The 15,366-nt window shown below is 44.4% G+C and overlaps 2 protein-coding genes across 4 annotated transcripts; both read right to left on the bottom strand.

Moving 5' to 3' along the window:
* Positions 1 to 108: 108 nt before the first annotated feature.
* On the bottom strand, positions 109 to 10,688 carry apmap (adipocyte plasma membrane associated protein). Its single transcript, XM_026354622.1, has 9 exons — positions 10,484 to 10,688; positions 9,577 to 9,693; positions 8,370 to 8,485; positions 8,183 to 8,275; positions 4,751 to 4,867; positions 4,436 to 4,610; positions 4,146 to 4,280; positions 3,768 to 3,960; positions 109 to 2,943 (listed from the first exon to the last, which is right to left on the bottom strand). Exons 1-9 carry the CDS (start codon positions 10,573 to 10,575, stop codon positions 2,734 to 2,736), a joined length of 1,248 nt encoding a protein of 415 aa, XP_026210407.1. The 5' UTR covers positions 10,576 to 10,688; the 3' UTR covers positions 109 to 2,733.
* Positions 10,661 to 15,278, bottom strand: LOC113158593 (gastrula zinc finger protein XlCGF57.1-like). 3 transcript variants are annotated; one of them, XM_026354618.1, is made up of 3 exons: positions 14,867 to 15,278; positions 11,114 to 12,816; positions 10,661 to 10,743 (listed from the first exon to the last, which is right to left on the bottom strand). In XM_026354618.1, exons 1-3 carry the CDS (start codon positions 14,969 to 14,971, stop codon positions 10,731 to 10,733), a joined length of 1,821 nt encoding a protein of 606 aa, XP_026210403.1. In that variant the 5' UTR covers positions 14,972 to 15,278; the 3' UTR covers positions 10,661 to 10,730. The 3 variants fall into 3 exon arrangements, with proteins under 3 accessions (XP_026210403.1, XP_026210404.1, XP_026210402.1); XM_026354619.1 differs by having other exon boundaries at positions 10,671 to 10,740; XM_026354617.1 differs by lacking the exon at positions 10,661 to 10,743 and having other exon boundaries at positions 10,805 to 12,816.
* Between the last annotated feature and the right edge of the window lie 88 nt (positions 15,279 to 15,366).

The following is a 15,366-nucleotide window of genomic DNA, read 5'->3' as shown; positions in this document are numbered from 1 at the left end:
TCTGACATCAAATGCCGATAATCCTGCACTGGAAGCTGAATTAAAAAAAAAAGAAGAAAAAAAAAGAAGCTGTATCCAGGTAATTATTCAACATTCAGTCAAACTAGCTTGGTGAGAAACATGAGATAAGACTTTATTGAAACTCAGGAATCACAGCAGCAGAAACCGACGTCAAACATTAAAAACTGCAGAACAGAATCAATGTGTTATACAGCAACAGATTATTAATGCGATATTAAAAATACTGACTCAGGGAGGTGAGGTACAGAAAAGTAACTGGAAAAGGAGACATCAGAGGTCAGTGTGGGGTTTTCCAGGTCACTCAAGTTTGTTGGAGGTGATGGTTTCATAAACCAGAAACTGCTGCTCTGGACCCGATGCCAAGCAGCTGGAACGACTCCGAGTACAGTACAGACCTCCACCAGCATCGGTGGGGGAAGTACACGTCACCGAACGCCTGGCCATCAGGTCCAAGTACAAGTAACTATATGTCTTAAAGTAATAGATTACTGACAGGTACCACTCTTCAGCAGGCAGCCTACTTCTACTTTGGATACTCGGAGTACTTTTTAGTTGTGTAGTCTTACTCTAGCAGGATTTTAGTATTCTACCTTTACTGAAGTAACTGAGTACTGTTTCTACTGGTCTTTGTGAGTACAGCTGTCCCAATAACAAAGTCTTCTGCTGAACTCTGACGTCAGGATCCTCAAACCAAAAAGACTTGATTCAGGTTTTTTCAGAGGAAGCTGCAAAGCTCCGGGATCACATGGTGCAAAGAACTACACCGAAAACTGAGCAGAATCTGGCATCTTGTTAAAAAAAGCAAAAAAAAAAAACTTCAAACTTGTCTCTAAAACTAGTTAACTAGTAAATACTTGTACTGCATTCAGAGGGAAATATTCAACTATTTACTCCATGAAACAGTATGATGCATCAGTTCGACTGTCACATCATATTCTAGTGTATAAAGTATGTAAAACTGGCTACACGCTGACAAACGGCTACTTTACAACTACACTACAATAATATTAATACAATGATATGTTCAAGTGTTTCAGCAGCACGTGTGGTTCCAGTTAATACTTCTGTACTTCCACTTCACATTGTGATTTTAGCACTTTTGCCTGTCGTGGAGTACTTCAAGGCTATAGTATTTCTAATTTTACTTGAGTTATTTGAATACTACTTCTGTTTATTATGCAGTAATGTGCTTCTGAAGGTACAGAAACCTACCAATTTAAAATATTTACTCAAGTTGAAGTATTAAGTACTCACTAAGAAACAGATTTCAGGTCACAGGAAGAGAAATAGTTTTCTGAAGAAGAACTCTTCTTGATCTTGTACCATTACCACAGTGCAGAAATACTCGGATACACGTGAAAGTCCTGCAGTGAAAACGGAAGTGTAAAAATACTTATTATGCACAGTTGTAATATTACTGGATCATAATTACAGACGTGTTAATGAGTAAAGATCAGTGACGTAGCTGCAGGCAAAGGTGGAGGTGATTTGAACATCTCGTGTTCTGACAGCGGCTTCGTCCACACGAAAACCTCAGACAAACAAACTGCATCTGTAAAGTAACTAAAACTGCAGTTACATGTGGAGGTTTATTACCCTCTGAGGTGGAGTAAAGTGGAGGTAACAACATGAAAAGTAAAGTGTCTGTGTCCTGCTGTGTACCACTGGATCCTGTTTGGACTGGAGCAGAACGGCTCTGTGGATCCGACGGAATAAAACAAAAGGTAACAGACAGATTAACAGACAACGTTCTACCGTTTCTACAGTTTACTTTAAATGAAACATGCAGTTTGCTGCGTCACATTTACGCGTTCGCAGGACGACGCCAATGTGACCCGTCTTCAACGTCCACATCCAGGACGGCGCTCTCACTGAAACTTTGATTACGTTCTGATGGAAGTGACCACGAAAAAACGTTGCACTCCTTCAGTATGTTTCCAACAACACCAGTTAATTAAATAAGTGAGATGTTCACGACACTTTTCTTAGCTAAGGTCCACTCAGTCTAACAAATATGACACATGACAAAGAGGGAAATTAGGACAAGTGCCAGGATCAGCCCAGCTGGTACAGACTTCTCTCTATGCAAAGCAGTAGCATCACAACCCATGAGCTGGTTGCTAGAAATGTTTTGAGTCCATTGGCATCTGAGCCCCAGTGTCTTTACCAGAGAATCAAATCTCTCTGTCAGGATTTACTGTGAGAATACAAAGGTTATTTTTCATTGAACAGAAGGAGCTGAAGTCTCAAAAAAATACAGCCTGGATTCACATGAAAGAAATCTATTCACATTCCAATTAACTGACCAATCAGCTGACGGACAGTTTCCCCCAAACTGTTTGATTAAATCAGGAATTTGCTCATTTCATTAGCTGGAAAAGAACCTTCCTGTTCCCGTGGCGATTTGGTCTGCTGGTCTTACGGACACGGGTCCAGTTTCTGAAACCAGTGCAGAGGTTCATGAAATAAAATCAATCCCACTGTCAAACTAAATCTGGACGTCAACACAACAAGTTGAGTCACTTCAGTCTGATTCATCCTCTGGAGACCCTGAATGTCAATCAACAAAACAGCTGCTGAGAAATTTCTGGAAACTTTGAGCGACTGTCAGAGTCTGACAAACCACCGGTTTATATTTCTTCTTCTGGTGCAGACGTCACTACGAACACAAACGCTGGATGCTTCAAATGTTCAGCTGCCGGTTCGGTTCCTTTACACCTTGCTCAGCTCGAGTTTGGCGATGTAGGGCGAGCGGAAAGATCCTATGTACAGACTCCCATCATGCTCGTGGGCCTCACTGACGTAAGCCGCCGCCAGGCCGTTAGGGTCATGGAAGCTCCGAGTGCAGATGCCGCCGTCGTGGAGCTCGGCCACCAAACTGTACCGAGGGACGAACTTCATCAGCACCTCCTGACTGAAGAGCTGCAGGAGGAAAAGAAGGAAGGATGGAGGTTGAGGACAGAGGGAAGCAGGAGAGCAAAGGTGATAAAACAAAACACAAAGGATTTTAGTTGGTTTCAGGTTCCAGTCTGAACACTTTCTGATGACAGAGTTCTGTTGGGGACAGGCCGACTACGCCGTCGCCTGGAGTCTGTCGTCGTCTCTAAGTGGACACCAGCGTCCAGTCACTTACCGTCTGTCTGCAGGACCTGTCTCTATAGTCGTTATTCAGTCGTGCAGGTCTGAACAAACTCGAATGACTGTCAGCAGGTTTTACTTTAGGTCAGTGGTCCCCAGCCTCTGTCCGCAAGGTCACTGTCCTGCTGACGGGAAACTTCTGATTGGCCGAAAAAAAACCTGTTTCAGGTAATCAGCAGTGGGTGGGTCAGTGGCCCTTGAGGACCAGGGTTGGGGACGACTGCTTTAAGTAACATCATGTAGCGTTAGTACATGATGTTGAGGCGTTCAGGGACAGGGCAGAGCGTAGCTTACATGTGTGGAAAAGCTGATTTGTGTGAATTTGTGTTATTGTGATATTCATTTCCTGGAGGGTTTGATTAGCCGTCTCCACGTGGACACTTGTGATTAGCTCCAGTCATCCTCCTCTATTCAGCCCTCGTTCGTATGTGGGCTCTTGCATGTTGTTCTAGTACCTGGTCAGTCTGCAAGTCGTCAGCTGTCGTCTTATTGTCTCCACAACCACCTGTCTGTTTTCTCTGGTCAGTTACTGTCTCAGTCCCTGGTTGGACCTCCGACCTGCCTCAGAACCTCTGGATGTAGGACATGGTGTCTGGCTGGTTTTTTACCTTAAAGATAAGTTTTTTGATCCAGGGTCTCTGGGACAGGAAGTCCAACATAGAGAATCCAGGGTTCGGCCGCACGGCAGACATGGTCACCCAGTAACCTCCAGTGGAGCTTGGACGGATGTTGTCGGGAAACCCAGGCAGGTTGTCCATGAAAGTGTCCATCCCACCTTTATTTAGACCAGCTACATGGACTCTGGCAAAGAGAGAGTTTACTGAGACCCGTCCAACTAAACTGGTTTCTGTTTTTAGCAACTCTCAGTCGTCCGGCAGAGGAGACACACGTAACCCCGACACGTGTGGACACGTGTCATACTACTATTAGGTACTTTCACTATTTTACTAATTTAACTTTTATTTGATTTCAGCCAGATGAGTTACCTGCGTATCCGAGCCATGGTGGTCTCAGCCACCAGAACCGACTCCTCGTCAGGCAGCAGCTGGATGCCGTTGGGGAACCGGAGGTTTTCCATCACCACCGTCAGCTCTTTGCTCTCTGTGTCGTACTCCAGCACCCTGAGAAAAGAAAACACACGGTCGCTGTGAGGTCAGGTAAAGGTGGAGGACGAGTCCGAAGAGTGAAAGATAAAACTGAAGCAAAAAGCTGTATTAGAAATGATGACGTCTCTGTAATGTTTCTAAAGAAAACATGTTAATTGAGCGTGTGCTACCGTCCGTCGGCGGTGGCCTCCATGATGAGGTGCAGGTAATCCCTGCGCTGCCACCTGCTGCTGGAGTGGGTGAAGTAAACCTTCTTCCCGTCCCGCGTCACTGTCACGTCGTTAATGAATGACAACTTCCTGCCGGCGACCACCTGACTGCCCGACACCAACCTGGTCGCCTCACCTGCATAGAAACACAACACAGCAGACATACTGTGAGGGTGGAATTAACACCCGTCACCTGCACCAGCCTCAGCGGGACCAGAAGGCTGACTAGGGATGGGTGGGGCTTATAGAGTGACCTCAGAGCACGTCCTGACTGACCTGTGGTGGGGTTGACCTCGAACAGACCCAGGTAAGCGTCGGCTACAAACAGAGTCCCGTTGGGTCCGACTCTGATCCCCAGCGGCCTCCCACAGGTGGGCTCGTCGTCTGTGGAACCTGCGCACAAACGACTTACGATGATTTATCAAGTTGTCGGGATTCAAAACGGTTCGTAGCCACGGCAACATTCCCACAACAACAGCAGATGCTCACTAGGTCACGATCGCTGGTCCAAAATCCAGATACTGAGGAACTGAACAGGCTAAGTTCTGTCTGTTCGGTCTCTGTGACAAAGATAAAGAAGCTTAAACCAGCAGTAACTGAGTAAGTGGGAGTAATGTAGTGTAACTGAGTAACTAAAAGTAGTGTAGTATAAACAAGTAACTAAGAGTTGTGTAGTGTAAATGAGTAACTAAGGGTAATCTAGTGTAACCGAGTAACTAAGAGTAGTGTAGTGTAAACAGGGAAATAAGAGTAGTGTAGTGTAACAGTAACTAAGAGTAGTGAAGTGTAACTGAGTAACTAAGAGTAGTGTAGTGTAACTGAGTAACAAAGAGTAATGCAGTATAACATTAACTAAGAGTAGTGTAGTGTAACAGTAACTAAGAGTAGTGTAGTGTAACTGAGTAACTAAGAGTAGTGTAGTGTAACAGTAACTAAAGGTAGTGTAGTGTAACCGAGTAACTAAGAGTAGTGTAGTGTAAACAAGTAACTAAGAGTTGTGTAGTGTAAATGAGTAACTAAGGGTAATCTAGTGTAACCGAGTAACTAAGAGTAGTGTAGTGTAAACAGGGAAATAAGAGTAGTGTAGTGTAACAGTAACTAAGAGTAGTGAAGTGTAACTGAGTAACTAAGAGTAGTGTAGTGTAACTGAGTAACAAAGAGTAATGCAGTATAACATTAACTAAGAGTAGTGTAGTGTAACAGTAACTAAGAGTAGTGTAGTGTAACTGAGTAACTAAGAGTAGTGTAGTGTAACAGTAACTAAAGGTAGTGTAGTGTAACCGAGTAACTAAGAGTAGTGTAGTGTAAACGAGGAAATAAGAGTTGTGTAGTGTAACCGAGTAACTAAGAGTAGTGTAGTGTAACAGTAACTAAGAGTAGTGTAGTGTAACATTAACTAAGAGTAGTGTAGTGTAACTGAGTAACTAAGAGTTGTGTAGTGTAACTGAGTAACTAAGAGTTGTGTAGTGTAAACAAGTAACTAAGGGTAATCTAGTGTAACCGAGTAACTAAGCGTAGTGTAGTTTAAACAAGGAAATAAGAGTAGTGTAGTGTAACTGAGTAACTAAGAGTAGTGTAGTGTAACTGAGTAACTAAAAGTAATGCAGTGTAACAGTAACTAAGAGTAGTGTAGTGTAACAGTAACTAAGAGTAGTGTAGTATAACATTAACTAAGAGTAGTGTAGTGTAACTGAGTAACTAAAAATAGTGTAGTGTAACTGAGTAACTAAAAGTAGTGTAGTTTAACATTAACTAAGAGAAGTGTAGTGTAACAATAACTAAGAGTAGTGTAGTGTAACAGTAACTAAGAGAAGTGTAATGTAACAGTAACTAAGAGAAGTGTAGTGTAACAATAACTAAGAGTAGTGTAGTGTAACTGAGTAACTAAAAGTAATGCAGTGTAACAGTAACTAAGAGAAGTGTAGTGTAACAGTAACTAAGAGAAGTGTAGTGTAACAATAACTAAGAGTAGTGTAGTGTAACTGAGTAACTAAAAGTAATGCAGTGTAACAGTAACTAAGAGTAGTGTAGTGTAACAATAACTAAGAGTAGTGTAGTGTAACTGAGTAACTAAAAGTAATGCAGTGTAACAGTAACTAAGAGTAGTGTAGTGTAACATAAACTAAGAGAAGTGTAGTGTAACAATAACTAAGAGTAGTGTAGTGTAACTGAGTAACAGAGTAATGCAGTGTAACTGAGTAACTAAGAGTAGTGTAGTGTAACGTTAACTAAGAGTAGTGTAGTGTAACTGAGTAACTAAGAGTAGTGTAGTGTAACGTTAACTAAGAGTAGTGTAGTGTAACTGAGTAACTAAGAGTAATGCAGTGTAAAAGTAACTAAGAGTAATGCAGTGTAAAAGTAACTAAGAGAAATGCAGTATAACATTAACTAAGAGTAGTGTAGTGTAACAATAACTAAGAGTAGTGTAGTGTAACAGTAACTAAGAGTAGTGTAGTGTAACTGAGTAACTAAGAGTAGTGTAGTGTAACGTTAACTAAGAGTAGTGTAGTGTAACTGAGTAACTAAGAGTAGTGTAGTGTAACGTTAACTAAGAGTAGTGTAGTGTAACTGAGTAACTAAGAGTAGTGTAGTGTAACATTAACTAAGAGTAGTGTAGTGTAACTGAGTAACTAAAAGTAATGTAGTGTAACTGAGTAACTAAGAGTAGTGTAGTGTAACATTAACTAAGAGTAGTGTAGTGTAACATTAACTAAGAGTAGTGTAGTGTAACTGAGTAACTAAGAGTAATGCAGTGTAAAAGTAACTAAGAGAAATGCAGTATAACAGTAACTAAGAGTAGTGTAGTGTAACATTAACTAAGAGAAGTGTAGTGTAACAATAACTAAGAGTAGTGTAGTGTAACAGTAACTAAGAGTAGTGTAGTGTAACTGAGTAACTAAGAGTAGTGTAGTGTAACGTTAACTAAGAGTAGTGTAGTGTAACTGAGTAACTAAGAGTAGTGTAGTGTAACATTAACTAAGAGTAGTGTAGTGTAACAATAACTAAGAGTAGTGTAGTGTAACATTAACTAAGAGTAGTGTAGTGTAATAGAGGAATGTGGTATAATGTAACAGAGGTGTCCGTCTGGGTCTCTTATTTAAACGTTCACTACAAACTAATAATTACAATATCATCCTGTAGGCAGCAGTGGAAAGTAACTAAGTACACGTACATAAGGGATTTTAGGAAGCTGGACTTGAAAGTGGACTGAAGTTGAACAAGCAGCAGGTTTTGGAAACGTGTCTCAAGTCGTCAAACTGTTTCTTCACTCAGCGGTTGAGAAACGTTTCAGCTCCAGGATGAAGCAACATCAGAGTTGGTAAATGTGAGCAGGTTAAAGGTCAGAGACAGAAATGTTTCTCAACAGTTTGCAGTTGTGTCACCGTGAACTCTGATGATCGACCGAGTCTTTTTCTGTTGGATTTCTAAGCTCTGCGGATTCACCTTCAAACAAATACAGATTTACTTGTGAATATGTCTTGCTCAGTTCTCAGTCCACTGATCTGAAGCCGAACTGTTAACTGTTAAACTTTACTTAGTTGTAGGTTAACGAAGGTTTATCTTGATGGTGAACTGCAGTTTACTGAGCGACGAGACCTCAAGATCTGCTTCAGCTCCAACATGAACGTTGTCAGGTTTCTGTACGAGTCGATTCTGAACCTTCAGTCAAACTTAACTCTATTCTACGTGAATTCAGTTCTTTCTCACCACACGGAGGTTTTCCCAGTCTCGTCACCGTGTGGATTCTTTGACCAACCAGCTTCACTATCTTCCCGTCAGCTGTTCCAGCAAACAAAACATCTGCAGACAGAAGAGACCAACGTGTCAGCTCTCAGTCTTTTGCATGGTCTTCATCACCGAGCAGCCTTTTACTGTTGACGTCTTTGTTTTTTACCTCCAATGTTAGCGATGGACTCTGGTCCGATGATCTGGTCTTCAAAGAGTCTCTGAGCCCCGCGCAGCTTGAGGTTCGGCTCCCAGCAGCCTTTCATCAGCGGGGGCTCCTTGAGACTGCAGCACACAAAACACATCATCTTCACAAAACACAACCCTTTTTTTAAGAAACGATACGTTTCAGTTGAAATCTGACATCAATTGTAAAACACAATTTTTCTATGGATTAAATCCAACAAATACATGTTCAGTGTTTGTCTCTTCTACTTGTTGTAGATGGTTAGTTTCTGCTGAAAGGAGCTGAAATTAGTTTTGCTTTCCTCTGTCTCATTTCAACTTAAACAAGTTCTCTGGTGAAAATCAACCAATGACTTGTTTCTTTATCTCAGGACAAAGTGAGAGAGCGAGTTCACAAGTTGAGCAACAAATCGTGCAGCAGCTTGTTAAACCGTCCCACTGGGTTTCAACATCACATGACTCCTAGTGAATTACTGACCAGGAGAACCTGCAGAGCTCAGATATTCCAGTGACAGACACTAAAATCCTCTTGATCACCTAATAGAAATGTCTTACAGCTCAGAATGTGGGAAATTAGTACACATAACATACATAATATCCTAAATTTATTTTAGAAAAATTTCCAGACCGAACACTTTGCGCCTCTGATACACTCAGCAGATTCAAACCCTTCATAGGACAGATCAGGATCAGTTCTGTTTGCAGCAAGTTTCAGGCCTCTGCAGCCTGATATTCATACACAAAATAAACTGGGTTTGTGGTCAACGCGTGTGCTTGTTTAAATAATGACCCCGCTTATAAATTTAGGATTTATTCATTTTAGAACTGGTTTACTGTTGACCTGGTTCATATACATCTATTCACAGTGTAGAGTGGGAACGTGCTCATTGGAGCAGTGACCTGAACCACAGCAGAGTCATCTCTAAGTGTGCTGGCAGTGGGAGGCATTCAGGGACTGTTGTTTCAAAAGCACTGAGAGGTAAATGGTCCATTAACCTCCAACCACACCGACAAAATAACTGTCTATCAAAACAACGTCTTCTAGGGCGACGTCAGAGAAATGAATGGGTACTAGTTCATTTTAATCAGAATCAGTTTTTTGCATATTTGCATGTAGAAGGAATTTGATCCTGGTTTCTAAATCGAGTCACATTCCTTCTGGGCGCAAACAAAATTCATGTTGGGCTCACCTAAAGACTTCAGGCTGGATGGGAGACTCCAGGATGAGGATGATGACCAGGAGAGGAAGTAGCAGAAAGCCGCCCAGAGACAGTAGAGTCACCTGAAACACCTTCCCACTGTAGGTGCTGAGAGGAAACAGAAACGCTGAGTGAGCCAACACTTTAACACAAACTAGACATGTCTGTGGAGTTCCTCTGGGGGTTGTCCTTGGTCCTCTTCTCTTTTCTCTCTACACACTCAGAAATATAACACGTACTGTTACAAATCAGAGAGGGAGGGAATAAGGAAAAGCAGTTAACAGTTGGTTAATGGGTGGATTACATGGCATGTTGGAGTGCGTTAATATACAGTGTAATTAGAGAGCAGGAGAACAAAAAACAACACAGGGATGATCAGCAGAATAAAATAAAATTGAATTGAATTATTAAAAATCTGGTCTCAGATTGTGCCACTCATGTACTGGACACAGTCGGTTTCACTAGGTGCTCATTGACCTGAACCCCCAGTTTGTTCTGGTACTGACAAAGCTCTTGTGACGGGTTATCAACCACAAACACCAAGCAGAGATCTAGAGGATCAAACATTCAGTTCACTGAGTGAGGAAAACGGATTTTTTGAAATTGACTTCACGAGTTCAGGCTGTGGTTGTGAATCAAAACAAAGATGGCGGCTCGGGAACACCTGGACCGGAAACAGTTTAAATCTTTCTTATGATTCAGCGACCTAAAGAGTTTTTCTCGACTGTCCGCTGTTTTTAAACATCTCGGGTGGATTCGGTTTCACTAAACCCAATGTTTCGCTCTGTGACCCAAACACGGGCTGACAGGAACCAATCGGCTCTGTTGATCGTTAGCAGAAGGCTAACAGCTGCTAACCTGCTCAGTAATTAGCGGGTTTTGTTGCTCCGGTTATTACCTGGATCCTTTTTGGCGGTTCTCCGGCAGCTCGTCGGTGATGACCTGCGGCCGATGCAGCCGCCGGATCCGGAGCCCCCCCGACTCGTTCATTCTGGACTTGGGACGGTAAACCAGTTCCACTGACGGTCTCGAGCTGGGACACGACGATGTGCTGGAGTTCAACAAGCGACAACTTCCGGTCTACTACAAAGTAAAAGCATCTTCTTCTTTTGTGTTGGGAGCTGCTAAAGCAGTTAAAAGGCGCATTACCGCCCCCTGCTGGACTCAAACCGAAACAAAAAATAAGTCTGTGAAATACAAAATTACCAAGAAGTTAAAAAGTAAAGAGAAAATCATGAATCAAAAAATCTATTAAATAGAAATTGAAATGTGAAATTAAATATTATGCAGGTTCAAAAATAACAGAGCACTCAGGGAACACGTTGGTTTATTGTTTGACACAGCACACAAGTTTACATTTCCTGTTTTCTTTCTTCTTTTTATGGACTCAGCTGAGCTTTGAGTGACTTGGGAAATCAGAAATTTGATCTTATAGTCAACATTATTCAACATATTTAAAGACTTCCTTCGTGTTCTCTGAGCTCCCAGACATTTAACTTGTGACCCTGTTCACTCAGCAGAGACACACCTGTGCTCTCTGAGGCTCCTCATGGAGGTGAAGCTCCTGCTGCAGGTGGAGCAGCTGAAAGGTTTCTGTCCTGTGTGAACCAGCCAGTGAGTCTTCAGGTTGTTGTTCTGACTAAATCTCTTGCCGCACACGCTGCACTCAAACGGTTTCTCTCCGCTGTGGACGCGTTTGTGTCTGACGAGGTTCTGCGACACGCTGAAGTTTTTCCCGCAGAGCTCGCAGACAAACGGTTTCTCTCCGCTGTGTGTGCGCTGGTGAAGCTTCGCGCTCGCCTGTGTGGAGAAGCTCTTCCCACACTGAGCGCAGCCGAACGGTTTCCCCTCGGAGTGACTGCGTCGGTGCGTCTTCAGGTAGCTGAGCGAGCTGTAGCCACGGCCGCACACGTCACAGGAGAAAGGTTTGCTGCCGCCGTGCAGCTGCAGGTGTGTTTTTAGCACCTGGGCGCTGGCGAAGCTCTTGCCACACTCCTCGCAGGTGTGAGCTTTCTGCCCGCTGTGCACCAGCTGGTGGCGTCTCAGAGACGTGGACGAGGAGAAGTTCTTCCCACACTCGCTGCAGTTGCACGGTTTCACGCCGCTGTGACGCCTCTCGTGCAGCAGCAGCGCGCTGCGCCGTCTGAACCCCTTCCCGCAGACGTTGCAGATGAACGCCCACTCTCCGCTGTGCACGGTGCGGTGCACCTTCAGGTGTCCGGCCTGCGTGAAGCTGCGCCCGCACACGTCGCAGCTGAACGCCCGGTGGCCTGAGTGCACGAGGCGGTGGCGGCGCAGGTTGGCCGACACGCTGAAGCTCTTCCCGCAGCTGTCGCAGCCAAAGGCCTTCTCTCCAGTGTGCACGCGACGGTGCACCAAAAGGCTGCTGCTGCTGGAGAAGCTATTCCCACACTGCTCGCAGGTGTAGGGGCGCTCACCTGTGTGGGTCCTCAGGTGAGCGGTGAGGCCACTCCGCTGGCTGAATGTCTTCCTACAGACGCGGCAGGTGAACGGCTTCAGACCTCTGTGGACGGTCAGCTGGTGGACGCAGACGCTGCGGCGCGTGGTGAAGCCTTTCGCACAGGTCGGACATTTAAAGGGTTTGTCCCTCAGGTGGACTCTCTGGTGAGCAGAGAGGTAACTGGGTTTAGAGAACTCCTTCCCGCACTCCGCACACCTGAGCTTCCTGTCTGTCCCCTGACACGTCAGTCGGTGCTGTCTCAGGCTGCATCTCGCCGCCAGTGTCTCACCGCAGGACGAACAAGTGAGCGGGACACTGCTGGATGTCCGGTGCGCCCTGAGGTGGCTGCGGGTGCCGAACACCTTCCCGCAGTCAGAACACCGGTGCGGTCGCTGCTTGTTGTGGACAGTGAGCTGATGGACTCTGACGCTGCTGCGAGCGGAGAAGCCTTTCCCACAGACGGGACAGGTGAAGGGCGGGGCTCGGCTGTGGACCCTCAGGTGAGCTGTGTGGTTGGTCCGTCTGTCGGCCGCTGCTGGAGCGTTTCCCGATTGGCTGGACACACCTGTCGAAGTGTCCGATTGGCCGCTCAGCTCCACCTGAGCGTCTCCTGTGCTTGTAGGGGGGCTGCGGACCTGCCGAGGAGTCTGTGCTGACCCGTCTGCCGTCTCATGGATCCTGGTCTTCAGGTTCTGGTTCTCCTCCAGCAGCCTCCTGAGCTCCTGCAGCAGAGCCTCACAGAGTTTCCTCATCTCAGGCAGCAGCTCGTCCTGCAACACAGGAAAAGGGGGAGGAAGCGAGTGAGGTCAAAGTAACGTCAGGTCAACCTAACCTCAGGTCAAAGTAACGTCAGGTCAAAGTAACGTCATGTCAACCTAACCTCAGGTCAAAGTAACGTCAGGTCAAAGTAACGTCATGTCAACCTAACGTCATGTCAACCTAACCTCAGGTCAAAGTAACGTCAGGTCAACGTAACGTCAGATCAAAGTAACCTCAGGTCAACGTAACGTCATGTCAACCTAACGTCATGTCAACCTAACCTCAGGTCAAAGTAACGTCAGGTCAAAGTAACGTCATGTCAACCTAACGTCATGTCAACCTAACCTCAGGTCAAAGTAACGTCAGGTCAAAGTAACGTCATGTCAACCTAACCTCAGGTCAAAGTAACGTCAGATCAAAGTAACCTCAGGTCAAAGTAACGTCAGGTCAAAGTAACGTCATGTCAACCTAACGTCATGTCAACCTAACCTCAGGTCAAAGTAACGTCAGGTCAACGTAACGTCAGATCAAAGTAACCTCAGGTCAACGTAACGTCATGTCAACCTAACGTCATGTCAACCTAACCTCAGGTCAACGTAACGTCAGGTCAAAGTAACGTCATGTCAACCTAACGTCAGGTCAACCTAACCTCAGGTCAAAGTAACGTCAGGTCAACCTAACCTCAGGTCAAAGTAACGTCAGGTCAAAGTAACGTCAGGTCAACGTAACGTCATGTCAACCTAACCTCAGGTCAAAGTAACGTCAGGTCAAAGTAACGTCATGTCAACCTAACCTCAGGTCAAAGTAACGTCATGTCAACCTAACGTCAGGTCAACCTAACCTCAGGTCAAAGTAACGTCATGTCAACCTAACCTCAGGTCAAAGTAACGTCATGTCAACCTAACCTCAGGTCAAAGTAACGTCATGTCAACCTAACCTCAGGTCAAAGTAACGTCATGTCAACCTAACGTCATGTCAACCTAACCTCAGGTCAAAGTAACGTCAGGTCAACGTAACGTCAGATCAAAGTAACCTCAGGTCAAAGTAACGTCATGTCAACCTAACGTCATGTCAACCTAACGTCAGGTCAAAGTAACGTCAGGTCAAAGTAACGTCATGTCAACCTAACGTCATGTCAACCTAACCTCAGGTCAAAGTAACGTCAGGTCAAAGTAACGTCATGTCAACCTAACGTCATGTCAACCTAACGTCATGTCAACCTAACGTCATGTCAACCTAACCTCAGGTCAAAGTAACGTCATGTCAACCTAACCTCAGGTCAACCTAACCTCAGGTCAAAGTAACGTCATGTCAACCTAACCTCAGGTCAAAGTAACGTCATGTCAACCTAACGTCAGGTCAACCTAACCTCAGGTCAAAGTAACGTCATGTCAACCTAACCTCAGGTCAACCTAACCTCAGGTCAAAGTAACGTCAGGTCAACCTAACCTCAGGTCAAAGTAACGTCATGTCAACCTAACCTCAGGTCAAAGTAACGTCAGGTCAACCTAACCTCAGGTCAAAGTAACGTCATGTCAACCTAACCTCAGGTCAACCTAACCTCAGGTCAAAGTAACGTCAGGTCAACCTAACCTCAGGTCAAAGTAACGTCATGTCAACCTAACGTCAGGTCAACCTAACCTCAGGTCAAAGTAACGTCAGGTCAACCTAACCTCAGGTCAAAGTAACGTCAGGTCAAAGTAACGTCAGGTCAAAGTAACGTCATGTCAACCTAACCTCAGGTCAAAGTAACGTCATGTCAACCTAACGTCAGGTCAAAGTAACGTCAGGTCAAAGTAACGTCAGGTCAAAGTAACGTCATGTCAACCTAACCTCAGGTCAAAGTAACGTCAGGTCAACCTAACCTCAGGTCAAAGTAACGTCATGTCAACCTAACCTCAGGTCAACCTAACCTCAGGTCAAAGTAACGTCATGTCAACCTAACCTCAGGTCAAAGTAACGTCAGGTCAACCTAACCTCAGGTCAAAGTAACGTCAGGTCAACCTAACGTCATGTCAACCTAACCTCAGGTCAAAGTAACGTCAGGTCAAAGTAACGTACCTGTGTCGGTGACGAGTCTTCGTGTTTCAGCCTCTGACAGATTTCAGTCACCGCGTTCAGTACAAACTCCTCCATGACAGAAAACAGCAGCTGTTGCAGCGACATTTTATTCTCTCCGAACAATAAAAACTAAAACATTAGACAAAGTTCACTTCAACGCGGAACAGACTGTTGTTATTATGGAGACCATCTTCACTTACGGCTGTTTTTACGACACTTTTACGGCCGGAAGGGCGAAACGCAGTGCACATTTCGCCCCCTGCTGGACGGAGGTCGAACACACAACAACAAATGATAAAGAGAATTAAAGCAAAGCGATGAAAAGTTGACAAAAAGTAAATTAAATTAAATCACTCTTTGTCACTGTGTGATCTTTACGTTAAACATTAAAAACAAACTTTTAAACCTTTACAAAAATCTTAAAGGTTTATTAGTTGTGTACATACACAAGATAAAATGATTAATAAACTATACAATTGAAAAATTAGTTCAAGTCTACA

Source organism: Anabas testudineus, chromosome 15 (genome assembly GCF_900324465.2).
Source record: "Anabas testudineus chromosome 15, fAnaTes1.2, whole genome shotgun sequence".
Taxonomy (NCBI): domain Eukaryota; kingdom Metazoa; phylum Chordata; class Actinopteri; order Anabantiformes; family Anabantidae; genus Anabas; species Anabas testudineus.
The sequence above is the reverse complement of the archived record's forward strand: the minus strand, read 5'-3'. Positions and strand labels throughout refer to the sequence as shown.

What these genes read in the sequence shown, in the direction of transcription:
- apmap (XM_026354622.1), bottom strand. Translation starts at nt 10,575, where the DNA reads ATGAACGAGTCGGGGGGGCTCCGGATCCGGCGGCTGCATCGGCCGCAG. An exon ending in ACTGGGAAAACCTCCGTGTG is followed by an intron (nt 4,868 to 8,182) that starts GTGAGAAAGAAC and finishes GTTTGTGCGCAG; the next exon opens with GTTCCACAGACGACGAGCCC. An exon ending in CGAGGTCAACCCCACCACAG is followed by an intron (nt 4,611 to 4,750) that starts GTCAGTCAGGAC and finishes GTTTCTATGCAG; the next exon opens with GTGAGGCGACCAGGTTGGTG.
- LOC113158593 (XM_026354617.1), bottom strand. Translation starts at nt 14,971, where the DNA reads ATGTCGCTGCAACAGCTGCTGTTTTCTGTCATGGAGGAGTTTGTACTG. An exon ending in AAGACTCGTCACCGACACAG is followed by an intron (nt 12,817 to 14,866) that starts GTACGTTACTTT and finishes CCTGTGTTGCAG; the next exon opens with GACGAGCTGCTGCCTGAGAT.